Source organism: Astyanax mexicanus, chromosome 6 (genome assembly GCF_023375975.1).
Source record: "Astyanax mexicanus isolate ESR-SI-001 chromosome 6, AstMex3_surface, whole genome shotgun sequence".
Classification (NCBI taxonomy): domain Eukaryota; kingdom Metazoa; phylum Chordata; class Actinopteri; order Characiformes; family Acestrorhamphidae; genus Astyanax; species Astyanax mexicanus.
The window spans coordinates 9,873,534-9,889,423 of NC_064413.1; the positions used below are offsets into that span (position 1 = coordinate 9,873,534).

Sequence of the window (15,890 nt, forward strand, 5' to 3'; positions counted from 1 at the left end):
TGTTGTAATTGTAGTAATTCAGGAACCTTATAAATGTTTTTTTTCTGTCCTCTCCTCCCTCCTCCTCACTCTCTTATTCTCTCTCCATGTTGTGTTGTTTGAGTGTTGTATTATTTTCAAAAGGCTGTGCCTCTTTCCAGGCTGCCATTGTAAATATGAAGTTGTTCTTAATGATTTGCCTGGTAAAATAAATTAATTAAATAAAATTCAACAGCTCAAACTCACCCGGAGGCAGTATATATGGATTGAGTGGGATTGTTTAGTGGTTGAAGCTAAAATCTGATGGAAAGTAACCCTCAAGGACCAGGGGCCTCATGTACTAAGACTTGCGTGGACTTTCTACTAAAATGTTCCGTAATCTCAGACCTGAAAAGTTTCGTACGCACAAAAAAATCCGGATTTATCAAACCGTGCAGAATTCCAAGTACTTTCTCTTAGTACATCACAATCAACTTGAAATCAAGCGCAAGTGCACGGAAACATCACACCTGCCATGTCTCCTCCCTCAATTACGCGGAGTATAATGTTATAATAATATTAATAATAATAATAATAATTATTATTATTATTATTATTATTAATATTATATATGTGTAGCATATAATTACCCATGTTTTAAATTGTGTTATTCTAAGATGGATAATAAATGCTTTCATTTAAATGCTTTAAATGAGTTGCTTACCAAGAAGCCACCCGTCACGCTCTCTGCTCTCTTATGCTCTTGGAAATCTAAAACGGCTTATAAGCCAGTCATCATCATGGGCCAAAAAACATAATAGTCACGGAAAATACGCTCTCAATGAATTCGGCCATTAGCAATATTTTTCAATAATGCCAAAGTCGCCATCTTCAACAACTCCAGCGCAAACTTTTATGCATGTTTATATAATCTAGGCTAAGTGGAAACACGTCGAACGATTATTTCTGTAAGCCAATGAAATTGTCTGATTAATTGACTTTATTTTACCCAATAATGGTTTACTACAATGTGTGCATAAAGGATATCTTAATAGTTGTAATTTCAATGTATCGCCTCAAAGTCGCTAAATGACAAAAACACAATATATATGCACAAAAAAAGGCGTACGCCCAAAATGAAAGTTCCGCGGGGGAACACACTTTCTCACGTTCAAGTCAAATTTAGTACATCTGACCGTGAGCGTGAAATATGGTGTACGCAATGTTTTTGTGCGTACGCACCTTTAGTACATGAGGCCCCAGCAACGGTGACTCTTGATCTACAGTGTTTGTCATCCCAGATGTAACAAAACCTCATTTCACTAAATGATCAACATTGCCATATAGTCATTATCAATTTCAGACCAGTTATTTTGATGCAAATATCATGACATTTGTCAAAAGCTAAATGAACCAAGCTTTTGTTTCAACATTATGGTTGGTTAACAGCCATAAAAATCAAAGATCAAGACTAAAATGCTGTTTTCTTCTCTAAAATCCCAAAGGAATGCTTACTACTTTGTTGGGATAGGAGCTGGAGTGTTGCTCCTCGGAACATTCCAGGTCATGCTGTTCGTAATAACCTCCACCAGGCAGACCAAACGGATCCGGGAGAAGTACTTCCATGCCGTCCTGCACCAACCAATGGCATGGTTTGATACACATCCCATCAGAGAACTCAACACTCGACTCACAGAGTACGTTGATTATAAGTTGACCTGCTCCTTAGATTCAGCGTTTGTTCCCCTTCTACTAAACATATTAATCTATTATTCTTTATTTTTTAACCCAACAGTGACATAAACACAATCAACGATGGTCTGGGAGACAAGATCTGCATATTTGTCCAGTACTTCTGCAGGTTTCTTGCTGGTTTCATCATCGGGTTTATCTATGGCTGGAAGCTAACGCTGGTCATTATGTCAGTCAGTCCACTGCTGGCAGGTTCAGCAGCTCTGTGTTCTAAAGTATGTACAGCTCTATTTATATTGTAGGAAAATGTCAACCCTGATGTCAGGATATCAGTCTCACATGCCATATAATAATTTGATTATGTTGCATGTATTTCACAGATTCTTGCCACTCTTACCGGCAGAGAGCTGTCAGCCTATGCTAAAGCTGGATCGGTGTCTGCGGAGATTCTTGGGGCCATCAGGACTGTTGTGGCCTTTAATGGACGGCAAAAAGCTCTTGAAAAGTGAGCATCTGCTAGAAATCATTCTCTGATCAGTCAATATACACGTATCATCAAACATATACCTGCATCTAGAAGGAATCAACCGACAGGAATTAAACCTGGTGTGTAGATTTCATATTGTAAAACAAGTCATTGATTGAACTTTTAAATTTACCTGCTCTCCACTCTAAAAACCTCCGCCTCCTCCACCTGCTTCCTGTGTGCGGGTGACGTAACGCTAAGTGCGCTGTTTCACATTAAAAGTCCTCGCTAAATTCTGTGCTCTGCGTTTTAAAATTAATTCGACGATTATTAGAGGCACAGAAAATAGAAAACAGAAAAAATATTTTTTTTTTTAATCGAGTAACTCGAATTACTCGAGTAATCTTTTCCACTAAGTAAGACACAGACCAAGCGAGAGAGACAGAGCAAGTAAGAGAGTGAGAGACAGAGCGAGTGAGTGAGAGAGAGAGAAGGAGTGAGAGAGATAGAGTGAAACACAGAGTGAGCAAGCAAGAGACAGAGTTTCTATGACTATCAATAAATGACTCTGGCTATGCAGAAGGTGAGTTGGTTGGACTCATAGTTCTCTATTTGTACAAGATCTCATTGGCTGTAGGTAGTTACTGCTCCTGGCTCCCAGTCGCTGTCTGGATCAGACTTTTGCCAGGCGTCTGTGATTCGTCGATGATCACCCGACAACATCTTTCAGTAGTTCACACCACAAGACTGAGTGAGCGCCAAGTGATCCCCAATTTGTCTCAGAGCAAATATTTTTGTCTGCAATCAATGAAAAACTATTGGCGATTGAAAAACAGGGCTTAAAGTGAGGAGTGTGAACCTGGCATTAAGGACAAGGCTAACCTGAACCCAAATCCTTGCATGATGTTGGCAGCAGTGCCAACGAGGTACACACTAGCGACATGAAGGATCTGGGATTTCACACCAACCAAAGATTGCATACATTCAGTGAGCAGCAATGCCCTACACAAATCTTCCCGTTAGTATCTTCACCTTGGGCATCTTCAGTGAGTCCCACTTTTGTCTTGGTGGAAACATCCAATGAATCCATGTCCAAGATGAATGTTTTTATACTATGTGTGTCACATTCAGCCCTTACCAATCCCACCACAAAATCTGCAGGAACTGTCAGAATATTAGAGCTGCATGGTATGGATTATTACAGGACTCCATTAGGAACCTCTGCTTCATGCCTGAGACATCTGGCATGGCCTGACCCCATACTGAAAGACATTACTTGTGTATGTGCATATTGCTTACATTACTCTAACTTTTTTATCCTTTAATGTCCCTGGTAACCACTGTTTACCTTTCCAGTAGCATTGCAATTTTGACACTTCCTTCGGGGTGTAAATTTTTCTTTTGATGACAAGAACTATAAACTGAACCTCTCTCATGCTGCTCTTTATATATTACATTTGCATAACACTGCCCAGACCATTTTACATTAAAAAAATTATATGTTTTTCAGATATGAAACTAATTTACTGGAAGCAAAGAACTTCGGAGTGAGGAAAGCTATCACAACAAATGCAGCTATGGGCATAACACAGTTCCTCTTATTTTCAACTTTTGCCCTGGCATTTTGGTATGGGACAAAACTGTCTGTGGATGAACCAGAAAATTACAGCATTGGAAAGGTCCTTACTGTAAGTCTGGAGTGTGTCTGCTTTTGGTGTTACTCCTAAATTATTTATTGCTCGCATGTGTCAATGAGATTCTTTTTTCAAATGCTGCTTCCATGCACAGGTCTTCTTCTCAGTGATGATCGGGGCCCTCTCTTTGGGTCAAGGAGCTCCCAACCTGGAGAGTATTGCTAAGGCCCGCGGTGCTGCATATTCCATTTACAGCACCATCGACATGGTATTACATAACAGTGTTAAATCAAATCAAATCAAATTTATTTGTATAGCGCTTTTTACAACTGGTGTTGGCACAAAGCAGCTTTATAGAAACATGATTACAGGACAAAGAATCAGGCAAAACATTAAACATAGAAAATACATAATACAGATCCCCCAGTGAGCGCGGAATGTTAATGTGAATCTCATTAAACATAACTTGCTAATTTTTATTAAGCAAATAATGGATAAAACAGCTGTTTTTGTCTCCCAGCCCCGTCCCATTGACAGCAGTTCAATAAAGGGCTACAAACCAGACAGTGTGAGTGGAGACATTGAATTCAAGAAGATACATTTTAGCTACCCTTCCAGAAAAGATGTGAAGGTAAACTACATAATGGACTGAGTAACGAGTTTTCTTCCTGAAAACAAGCACCATTTATAATATGCGGTTTTGTTGTAGATTCTTCAGGGGATGAGTCTGAAAGTGCCCCATGGGAAGACGATTGCACTGGTTGGGGCTAGCGGTTGTGGGAAGAGCACTACCATTCAGCTGTTACAGAGGTTTTATGATCCAGATGCAGGAGAGGTAATTATGGGAAAGTCGGTATCACGCTTTATAACTGGACCTACTGTATACAGAACATTTCCTGATGAGTGTGTCTGTGCTTGCAGGTGACCCTGGATGGTCGAGATATCCGGTCTCTGAATGTACGATGGCTGAGGGAGAACATGGGCATTGTGAGCCAAGAGCCTGTTCTCTTTGGCACGACCATTGCTGAGAACATCCGCTACGGCCGTGAGGACGCTACTGACCAGGATATTGACCGGGTCGTGAGAGAGGCCAACGCCTACGAGTTCATCTCCAAACTACCAGATGTAAGGCGCTCTATGGTAATAGATTTTTATAATAATTGTTCTGGAAGTTCCATCAGAACAGCAAATGAATGTTGGACCTGTTTCTCTGAGCTAGGGACTGAACACCATGGTGGGAGAAAGGGGGGCTCAGCTGAGTGGTGGGCAGAAGCAGAGGATCGCTATCGCTCGTGCTCTGGTCAAGAACCCCAAAATTCTCCTGCTGGATGAAGCCACTTCAGCCTTGGACACACAGAGTGAGGCCATCGTGCAGGCTGCTTTAGATAAGGTACCATTGTCCTTCTTTCTAGAGAGTCAAGGGAATTTTCCAAATGCTACATCAATTAAACTGTAGCACACGAAACAATTCAGCCACAACGTCTTGGGGGTTACAGTTAGACTGACAACTTGTTGGGGCAAATTTTAACCATGACCAAAACTAATCCAGAGTGTCTTTCTGCAGGCACGAGCAGGTCGCACCACTATAGTGATTGCCCACCGGCTTTCCACCATTCGCACTGCTGATGTGATTGCTGGCTTTAAGGACGGTGAAGTGGTGGAACAGGGAACTCATAGAGAACTCATGAACAAGAAAGGAGTCTACTACTCTCTCGTCATGCAACAGGTACTTTGGAATAATCCAAAGTCAAGGTTATACCATAAGAGTGGAAAACATCGGACATGTCATGAGCTTCATTGTTGTATTTGAATTTGTTGTATCTGTTCTTTTATTCGCAGACCTCAAATGGTGATGATGACAATATAGATGAAGGAGAAACATGCTATGAATCTTCTGACAGTGACAGTCCTGATGACTTGGTGAAAGTAAAAATAGATAGCAGTGATTTTGAGAGCAACTCAGTAAGACGTAGCAGAACTCGTCAAAGGAAATCATCAAAAAGAAAGTCAGCCAAGAAGGCAATGATGTCCAAATCTAAAAATGGCAAGAAGGTATACAAAGGTTTTAAAAAACACCAAAGCTTATTGTTTAAGTCTCAGCTTTCATTCTTGGCTATCTCTTTGTTAGAAGGAGGAAGAGATAATTCCAGAGATCCCCTTTGGCAGGATCCTGGCTCTAAACAAGCCTGAGTGGCCCTGTGTGTTGATGGGCACTCTAGCCAGCTGTGTGGGAGGAGGTGTCTACCCCTGTGTGGGCATCCTCTTTGCTAAAATTATTGGTGTGAGTAGTTATCCTCCTTCATGTCTGTGTTGATGACGTGTTGATGAACTAAACTTAAATTATATTTTTTCTTATCACACTTTTTTGTATTCTGTGGCAATGCTGATATCGTGTATGTGTTGGATTTTTTTGTTAAGTTGTTGTGTTGTAGTGTGTATTGACCTGATGGCATTGGTCTTAAGTATGTTATAATTAGCTACTGTAACTCTGGCACTTTTACATTGTTGTGGAAACTGAAATATTGATCAATGTCATTGGTAAATAAAAAAAAATAATAAAATAAAAACATTTGTATGCAATTCCAGACTGTACCTCAGGTGTCTTTGCTAACAGAACTTGGTTTGTGTTCAGGTGTTTGCTGAACTTGACCCTGAAGTAAAGCGACAGAAAAGTATGATGTTCTCTCTTCTCTTTTTCCTCGTTGGAACGATGGCATTCCTCACCTATTTCTTTCAGGTACCCAGACGGAGTTTAGACTTAGGCTCTGCATTGTCTCTGAACATTCCAATATTGGTTCTGTGGAATATCCGTACATCCAGTTATAATTAATTTTTTAAAACCAGGGTTACATGCTTGGTAAGTCTGGGGAGAGTTTGACCATGAGGCTACGGAGTCAAGCTTTCAAAGCCATTTTGAGACAGGTATGACACAATTTTCTCATCCCTTGATAGACAATAGTTATTTTGGATTGCTGCAAAACTCAGATATAACCTAAGCACAAATGTTTTGTGGTTCCACAAGAGGGCATAAGAATGCTTCCTTTGTTGCCCTATTTAATAGGCTATTGTGTGTAGGGTACCTCTTGGTGAGATTGTTGACTGTTCATTAGGGGTGGGCGATATGGCTCTAAAATAATATCACGATATTTCAGGGTATTTTTGCGATAACGATATACTTGGCGATATAGGAAAACTAAAATAATTCATTCATTTCAGGAATATAGTTTAATAGTATAACAGAATAATCATAATGTGGCAAAATAAATAATATAGCATAAAATAATAAATTGCAGCAAAAAATATTACAGAATATTTATTGCATGCATATAAACTGCAAACTAAATCAATTATACAATAAATACACCTAAAGCTTCACAGTAAATAATAGACTACTTTTAAGACAGAACAGCCCTATTATCACGATATGGATTTTTAATATCATGATATTCCTGTGTCACGATGTATTGTATACGATATAATATTGCCCACCCCTCCTGTTCATATATTTATTTTGAGCAACTGTTGTCGCAAAGCAGCTTTACAAAGATATCTGTATTGAAGTCTGTTCTGAGTAAGCACAAAGGCAACAATAGCAAGGAAAAGCTCCCTCAAACTGAGAGGAAGAATCCCTGGATGCAACTTACCCTGTGCTTGGTCGAACCAATTGTCCAAACTAATTTTTCAGACCAATCCCAGACAAGGGGGTCTGTGAATCCCACTGTCTACTCTGTGAACCTTTAAAGCCTATCCTAATCCTAAATTAAAGGGTGTAAGAAAATAGCGGATAGGCATCTTGCTAGCATGCTAACCGGTCACGCTGATGCCCACCTGCTTGCTACAGTGTGAACAGACTTGAATACAAGAGTCAAACATGGGGCAATAAGTGACATGTTTCCTGCCAGTTTAAACATAGGGTTAGACTCGAAAAAGGGACCCATCTGCATCTAATTGGCACTGGATAGAAGAAGAGAAGGATAGTCATTTCAAATCAGAACTATTGCATATGATGCTTAGCAATATGCGCAAGACAACTGTCTCATCTTGTATTCAGGAAAAAGGCAGGCAAACAGGTTTGCCTTTCTTATGTTGTATATGTAAGTAATAAAAATATTTCCTTCCATTCACACTAGGGGTGTCACGATTCTCTAAATCCTCGATTCGATTTTATTTCAGATTTTAGGGTCACGATTCGATTCGATTCTCGATTTTTTTTTTACTTTTACTTTTTACGATTTTCTTTATTTATTTTATTATTGTTATATATATATATATATATATATATATATATATATATATACATATAATAAATAATAAAATACCATAGTTTATAAAAAAACAGAGTATAACAAAAAACAACAGAGTTTCCCTGAAACAGTGATTTAGGCTTTTTAAATATAGTACATGAACTTCTTACTGGAAACATGCTCTAATATTGTGCTTCTTTTGTATTTCACCTTTAAATATACACATACGAGTAGCACGGTTTGACAGGGTAGCACAACTCAACAGAACACCGGATCACTCGGCTCGCTGTGTGAGCGTATCCGTGACGTTTTTCTTTTTTTATTCAAATGAAGCAACAGGTGTAGTTAATCATAAGTTTAAGATTTTTAATCAACCTCACTGTGATCATTAGTTCTATAAATCCGTTTTCAGCTTCTCCTCCACGGTTGAAAGGCAGCTGTTCTGTGTGTGAGAGGCTTGCGTGTGTGTGTCTCTCTCACACACAGCGGAACTTTTTGTCGGAGGGCGGGGCTGCGCTCATGCTGCCGCTCTCTCTCTGTTGAAAAACCCTGGGCTACAGTGTGCTGCGCCGTTTGCGTAGCGCGCACACGCTTGCGTAGCTTAGCGGGAGGAATCGTTGATTCTCTTTTTGACTTCGAGGCTTGAGACCATGCCATAATTTCGATCGATTTCGATAAAATATTGAAATCGTGACACCATGAATGCATTGTTTTTTTGTCAATGAGTGTATTAAGACTCTTTTTATTGGACGACTCAAAGCTTCTCTGTCTTTGTAGGACATCAGCTGGTTTGATGACTACGACAATGCAGTGGGAGTCCTGACCACTAAATTAGCCACAGATGCATCACTGGTTAAAGGGGTGAGCCCTCACTGCTTCAAGAAGCTGGCTTGATTTTTCACTTATTTCACTCCTGATGTCCTGAATTGAAATAAATGGATCTGTTCTTTTATTCACTTCCATCCCAGGCAGCAGGATCTAGACTAAGTTTGGCAACCAGCTCATTTTGTTCTCTGGGCGTCTCTGTGATTGTAGCCCTCTGCTTTAGCTGGCAGCTCACACTTCTCATCCTTGCCTGTGTTCCCTTCCTTACCGGAGCCATGTTCATCCAAACGAGATCTATGAAAGGCCACGCCTCCAAAGACCAGAGAGCCCTGGAAACTTCAGGCAAGGTGTGTAGTTTTTTGAGTTGCTACCTGGGTGAATGAAAGCAAACAATCTGTTACCAAGATGTAACACCACTTGGCTGGCACAATTTCTGCAGATATCCACAGAAACTGTTGAGAACTTCAGGACTGTGGTGGCATTAACAAAAGAAGAAGTCTTCATGCAAAAGTTCAATGAAAGCCTATCAGAACCATACAAGTAAATCTAAGTCTTAAGTCTTTCTCTCAATGCATATGTGTTCAACTGGAGCATGAATTACATTAAGTCATTAATGTATTTGCAGATCTGCTTTGTGGAAAGCTCCTCTCTATGGGATGAGTTTTGCCGTTGCTCAAGCAAGCTCCTACTTTGTCAGAGCTGCATTCTTCCGCTTTGGAGCCTGGCTCATTGCACATTGTTATGCTCAGTATGAGGATATTTACCTGTGAGTATAATCTGAAAATTAAGTTGACATTGTGAGGCATTGAAGTGTTGAGGTTTAAAAGAATGTTCACTAATTTTGCCCATGCACAAATTTTTCCATCAGGGTGTTTTCTGTGCTTGTCCTCTCTACCATGAACGTTGGCCAAACCTCTTCAGCTAACTTAGACTTTGCCAAAGCCAAGGCAGCAGCTGGTAGAATCATAGCCTTGCTTGAAAAAAAGCCTGAGATTGATATCTACAGTGATGCAGGAGTTAAACCAGTGAGTGACAGTGATCTTTTAGCTTGGCTTAGTTTCTGGACCCAAACTATATTATTATTTACAGTCGACAAATCACCAAGGACCAAGCACCAAGAGAGATGTATATATGCATCATGTTTTTCCCTTTCAGACTAATTTTAGGGGAGACATAGAATTCCATGATGTGCACTTCTCATATCCGACACGGCCGGACGTTAGGATTCTACAGGGTCTTAATGTATCAGTGAGACAAGGACAGACATTGGCCCTGGTTGGAGGCAGTGGTTGTGGGAAGAGCACATCTATCCAGCTTCTGGAACGCTTCTACAACCCTGCTGGAGGGCAAGTGGTGAGTTAGGTGTTTTGAAGGCTGTTGCATAAGCATTTTAAGAGATCTAGACATTGTTGAAACAACATTGCCTTTATTGATTTGTATACCAATATCCCTAATATTTCATTGCATTCTAAGAGGTTTTGTTGGTGATATTGTGTGAGCATTACTTCTCATGGTTGGTTTTTCTCAGTTTGCTGATGGAATGGACACTCGGGGGCTGAACCTCGCCTGGCTGCGCTCTCAGCTGGGCATGGTTTCTCAGGAGCCCATCCTGTTTGATTGCACCATTACTGAGAATATCCAGTACGGAGACAACAGCCGGGTGGTCAGCCAGGAAGAGGTGGTTGAGGCTGCTAAGAAGGCCAACATCCATGAGTTTATTCTTAACCTGCCAGAGGTAAAATGGAATATATTATGATAGTTTGCTGTTATTAGTAATAAAAACATAAATTAAGGAATGATCTGTGGCTTGCTTCATTATGGCATCTGCATGTTCTTTCAGAGATACAACACACGTGTGGGGGATAAAGGAACTCAGTTGTCTGGAGGACAGAAACAGAGGATAGCCATTGCGCGAGCTCTGGTCCGCAACCCCAAAGTTCTGCTGCTGGATGAAGCAACGTCAGCCCTGGACACCGAGAGTGAGAAGGTTAGTGAGAGCACATTAAATCTTATAACAATGGAATCTGGTAGCTGAGTAACTATGGCGTATTTTGTAAGTCATTAAGAGGCTCTAAAGTACGTAAAAAATGTGCTCCTTTAGCATTTCCTCCGAAATCATACAGTATGAGTACAGAGTAACTTATAGTCAAATACTCTAAGGTGTGGGATTAAGTTCCATCATTCCATTACCAACGGCCAATGTTTCTACTTAGATAATGCAAGGTTCACACTACATGACTTTTAGTTGTCAAATGGTTTTAAATTATCATAGACAAAAACCTCAGGTCAGAGGCAAAACAGCAATATACTCTACACTGGTTTGTTTGCTTGGTTGGTTGCTGTGCTATCTAAGAGCTCAAAGAGTAATCACCAATGTCTTGTACCTGTTGGCAACTTTAAATCTACTGTAAAAAATTGATTTGCCAAAATCACCTGATCAGCTACAAAAAATATCTTTTCACACAAGCCACAAGAACCATTTTCCACTACTCTGGGCACAATTTGTACACAAAATGTTTGCTAATTGCTAAAGAATATAATAATTTGTGAGTCACTTTGGATAAAAGCGCCCGCTAAATGCTATGTAATATAATGTAAACAAACAAAATATGTACAATTGTTACATAGTGTTATTATCCTGCTAAATTTACAGTGTGAAATACAGGTTACTATGTCATGGATCAACATTTTTTGGGAAGTGGAAGTTCATATAAGTAATGCATGGCTAGCTAGCTAACTATCATCATCATCATTATACCCTGTGCTACCCTATGCCTAAGCTACTTTAGCAGGGCTAAGAGTACTCTTAAAGATGTTCTAATGTGGCTTTTTATTTACTACATTGATGCTTTTTATAAATTGTTGTTTATTGGCTATTATTACTCACAATCTTACTTACTCTGCTCTGCTCCAGATTGTTCAGAAAGCTCTGGACGAAGCTCGAAAGGGACGAACCTGCATCGTCATCGCCCACCGACTGACCACCGTCCAGAACGCAGACATCATTGCAGTCATTCAGAATGGCCAGGTGGTGGAGCAGGGCATGCACAGCGAGCTAATGGCTAAACAAGGGGCGTACTACGCTCTCGTCAATGCACAAGTGTCCCACTAACTGTCCTTCTGCTACTCTTAATGTCTGGAAGATGTGTGGGAGGAATGGATACTTTGTATTTACTGTGCTTGACTCAGTGCAGGAGCTTCCCATAGTCCAAAAAGTGAATAGGTGTGTGTGTGTGTGTGTGTGTGTGTGTGTGTGTGTGTGTGTGTGTGTGTGTGTCTGTGTGTGTGTGGATAAGTGTATGTCTGTATGTACAGTACCAATCAAAAGTTTGGACACATTCTCATTCAATGTTTTTTCTTTATTTCTTCATTTATTTTCTACATATAAATTAATATTAAAGACATGAAAACAAATAAGAGACGTATGGAATTATGTAGTAAACAGTAAAAAAAAGTCTTTGTCCTGCTTAGAAGAATCTGAAGTATAAAACATATTCTGATTTGTTTTAACACTTTTAGTTTACTGTGCCTTATGTATGAATTTTACCAGTCAGGTATTAAGGAGCAGTAAAGCCACTCTGCTGAAGTACAGAGTTATACAGGAGTTTCAGGTGAGTATTTTTGGACTGTATACCGAGTTATCCAAGCTATGTGGAATGAACCGCTAGCTGATAGCACCCTGGCTTACCGGAACACTTAGGGCACGGCACGCTGTTGCAGGCATTTACTAGTTCTAAGCACTACTAATCGCATTGCTGCTAACCGCGTATGGAGTCAAATTGGGGTCTTAAATGCTGAAGAGAAAATACAACTGTCACGAAAATAAATCTCCACGAATTGCAAAAAAAATCTGATAATGCAAAAAAGAGAACATAAGTTACCTTTTTTCACTTGTAATATATATTTTTTTAGAATGAATTTTTGCAACATCACTTTTTCTTTGCGTTTTGCACTTTGTGTTCCTTTTTTCTTTTTGCAATACTTTCCCTCCTTTGCGTTCCTCCGTTTTGTTTGCGAGTCTATTTTGACCGCTTTTTGACGTGGGGTCGTGGTGGAGAGGAGAGGGGCGTGGCTATGGAGGATCACGTCATCAGCTGGAGTGTTCTGTGTTTTCCTTTTTATTCAGAGAGTTTGCGCAGCGTTGTGTTTTAATGGGTCTTTTCACTGCTAAAATCCACCATCTACAGGCGGCCGGGTGTAACTGCAGCAAGCACGCTGGAGAAAAAGAAAGATGCTAAAATTCAGCTTTTTGCTTAATTTAACAACTGAAAACAACAAAATTACATAATTCAGTAATTAGGTGTATGTAAAATAAATTATTAGCATTAACTTATAAACTATAAATAGCTGTTGTTCAGCCTGGTTAGCGTCCGTCAGGGCGGCTGGTTGAACTGACCGGCCTGCAGCATTACATATGAAAGTAGAGGCTCCAGCTGATGACGCGATCCTCCATAACCCGCCTTACCATATTGGCCACGCCCCTGTCCTTTCCCCACGCCCCCACCTCAAAAAGGGGTCAAAATAGACTCGCAAACAAAACGGAGGAACGCAAAGGAGGGAAAGTATTGCAAAAAGATAAAAGGAACACAAAGCACAAAACGCAAAGAAAAAGTGGTGTTGCAAAAGATTCATTCTAAAAAAATATATACTACTAATAAGTGAAAAAAGGTAACTTATGTTCTCTTCTTTGTTTGCAATATCAGATTTTTTCTTTAGCATTAAAGACCCCAATTTGACTCCATAACCGCGTTGCTGCTAATCGTGCTGTTGAAAATATTGTAAATCTTTGTGTACTGTAAATAAACTGAAGCACTTTACTCACCCAATTTAACAGTTTTCAGGAGAGAAATCTGTGATGATTAACAACATGGCAACACTCTTGCTCCTTATTATTGTTGCTTAAAATGTGCCTTATAATCTGGGGCACCTTACAGTCTGTTAAAAAACGGTACTCTAAAACAAATTACATTGGAATAGTATCACAGACCTATTAAAATCACATGTATCAAAACAATATAATTGTTTAGTAATCAGAAATGTCATCTTCTACAAGCCAAACTATTTTAAAGATGTTGAATTAAAACTAATATTTTTTTTTTGCACATTAGGATTTGACAATAAAAGATGAATATGATACAAGAGGTCAGCAATTTAGCTTTTATTCCAAGGTAAATACATGTAGATCTGATACACAATTTAAAAAATAGCACCTTTAGGCCCAATCCCATTCTCTTTTGTACCCCTACCCCTTGTTCTCGAGTGTAACCCTTCCCCTCGGAAAAGAGTAAGAAGGGAACAAGGTAAAATACATCCTTTTAAGAATTGGGAAACCCTTCAAGCACCCGGTACAGATGTAGCTACATCCGTGTAGCACTAAAGCCCTTCAGTAACCTAGCTGCTGATTAACTAGTTAACTTTAGGGCATCACATGTCTTCAGAAAGGGTGCAGAAAGTGCATTAATTAATTATTATTGTCCCTTCCTTAATTCCTCTGTGATGGGGAGCTGAAATTAGCTTTTATTTTTTCCATTCCACCTTAAATGCAGCAGCCTCTGCCCTTTGTTGCACCATTTAAGGTGGAATTGGAAGGTTGGCAAGCTAGCTAGCTACTAAGGTTAACTACTAGTGCTTTTTTGTAAAAAAAAAAAAAAAAAAAAAAAGTTTAAAAGGTCATGAAGCCCTAACACTTCCACCTCTAGCCTCTTGCTCATATGTTTTTTGTTACATTGATTATTCAAACTAAGCTCAAATATGAAGTGCTCATAGGGACCTATGGATGCAATTTTGTATTTTTCTTTTTTTTCTTTTCTTTTTTTTCCTTTTTTCACATTTTGAATGTTTAAGTTTTTTATAGTGCTTTAATACAATACATATACAGCCCTGGAAAAAAAAAATCTTTGATTTAAAAAAATTGAAAACACCTGGAATATAATCAGAAGGAAGATATATATATATTGTTACCATATTTACCTTCTAATGGGAAAGCTGGGGGAAGCCCCTAAGTAAACCAAACTGTAGTTCTTGATGAAAACATTTTTTTTTTTTTAATCTAATTTGGGTGAATAAAGGACTTCCGTTTATTTACAGTGAGCTTAGATTTTCAGTTTTCAGTGAAGTTTCTCCAGCACTAAGGCTGGGTGCAGCAGCATTAGCATTAGCCAGTTACTGCAGTGCTATTTCTAGCAGGACGTAAATGCTGCCCACAGCACTAAACTGAGGAACCCTGTGTGTTTCAGTAACCCAGGGCAACAGTCCAAGTCCAACTTGAGAAAAACTAGCACTGCGCTTAGCAGTTAAGCCTAAGTGCTGGAAAAACTTCCCTGAAATTATGTACTTTAGCAGAGTGGCTTTACTGCTCCTCAAAACCTGACTGGTAGAATTTATACAAAAGGCGCACCGGATTATAAGGTTCACTGTCGATTTTTGGGAAAATGAAAGGAGTGCACTTTATGGTCTGAAAAATATGGTAATCTTATTAAATGCACGCTCTGTGATTACCTCATGTAAATTAATCCCATTTAATCACATTAATCATAAAAGTATTTTAAACTGTACAGTTCAGCTGAATTTTAGCTAATAAGCAAATGAATGAATAAGATATAAACTTAAAGCTCCTTGTAATTAATATCAGTCTTTGATGCTGTAAATACTGTATAGCTCTTACAACACTAGATCAATTTATTATAGCTGCACTTTATTCACCTTTTGTCACACAGGACAGAAACAGGACAGACACTCGCAGATACAATTCACAACATTTTTTGACAAAGTGACAAGGCTTACAAGAATAGTAAGGGACAAGCAGGGTCAGTAACTAAATGGCAGCAAATCATACCAGAGAGAGCAGTGAGGCAAAACTAGATTATTCACAAGAGATCCAGCAAGACAAAGAGAAAGGCAAGAGAGGAGTGAAAAATACAAAAATAGATCAGTAATTAGGTAATCAATAAACTGAGTAAGACAAAATACCATAAACGGTGATACAAAAAACAGGTCGGCAACAAAACAGCAAATACAAAGAAACACTTTGTAGAAGATCTAAGCAAACTAGAGTCAATACACAGCAAAGAG

The 15,890-nt window shown here is 39.3% G+C and overlaps 1 protein-coding gene across 8 annotated transcripts in view; it reads left to right on the forward strand.

Annotated features, from left to right (window-relative positions):
* Positions 1 to 15,890, forward strand: part of abcb5 (ATP-binding cassette, sub-family B (MDR/TAP), member 5) — a 151,307-nt gene that overhangs the window by 53,993 nt on the left and 81,424 nt on the right. For 2 of the 8 annotated variants that reach the window (XM_049480207.1, XM_022673979.2), the window contains exons 7-16: positions 1,464 to 1,655; positions 1,754 to 1,925; positions 2,031 to 2,155; positions 3,627 to 3,804; positions 3,905 to 4,018; positions 4,271 to 4,381; positions 4,460 to 4,585; positions 4,672 to 4,875; positions 4,970 to 5,140; positions 5,315 to 5,476. In XM_049480207.1, the coding sequence (XP_049336164.1) occupies positions 1,464 to 1,655; positions 1,754 to 1,925; positions 2,031 to 2,155; positions 3,627 to 3,804; positions 3,905 to 4,018; positions 4,271 to 4,381; positions 4,460 to 4,585; positions 4,672 to 4,875; positions 4,970 to 5,140; positions 5,315 to 5,476 (1,555 nt within the window). Of the gene's footprint in view, positions 1 to 1,463; positions 1,656 to 1,753; positions 1,926 to 2,030; positions 2,156 to 3,626; positions 3,805 to 3,904; positions 4,019 to 4,270; positions 4,382 to 4,459; positions 4,586 to 4,671; positions 4,876 to 4,969; positions 5,141 to 5,314; positions 5,477 to 5,589; positions 5,803 to 5,878; positions 6,032 to 6,382; positions 6,488 to 6,594; positions 6,673 to 8,771; positions 8,856 to 8,962; positions 9,167 to 9,258; positions 9,360 to 9,444; positions 9,586 to 9,687; positions 9,845 to 9,974; positions 10,173 to 10,347; positions 10,555 to 10,659; positions 10,807 to 11,733; positions 12,602 to 15,890 lie in introns of those variants that run through there. The other 6 variants (XM_022673980.2, XM_049480206.1, XM_049480205.1 and 3 more) reach the window with 6 other exon arrangements.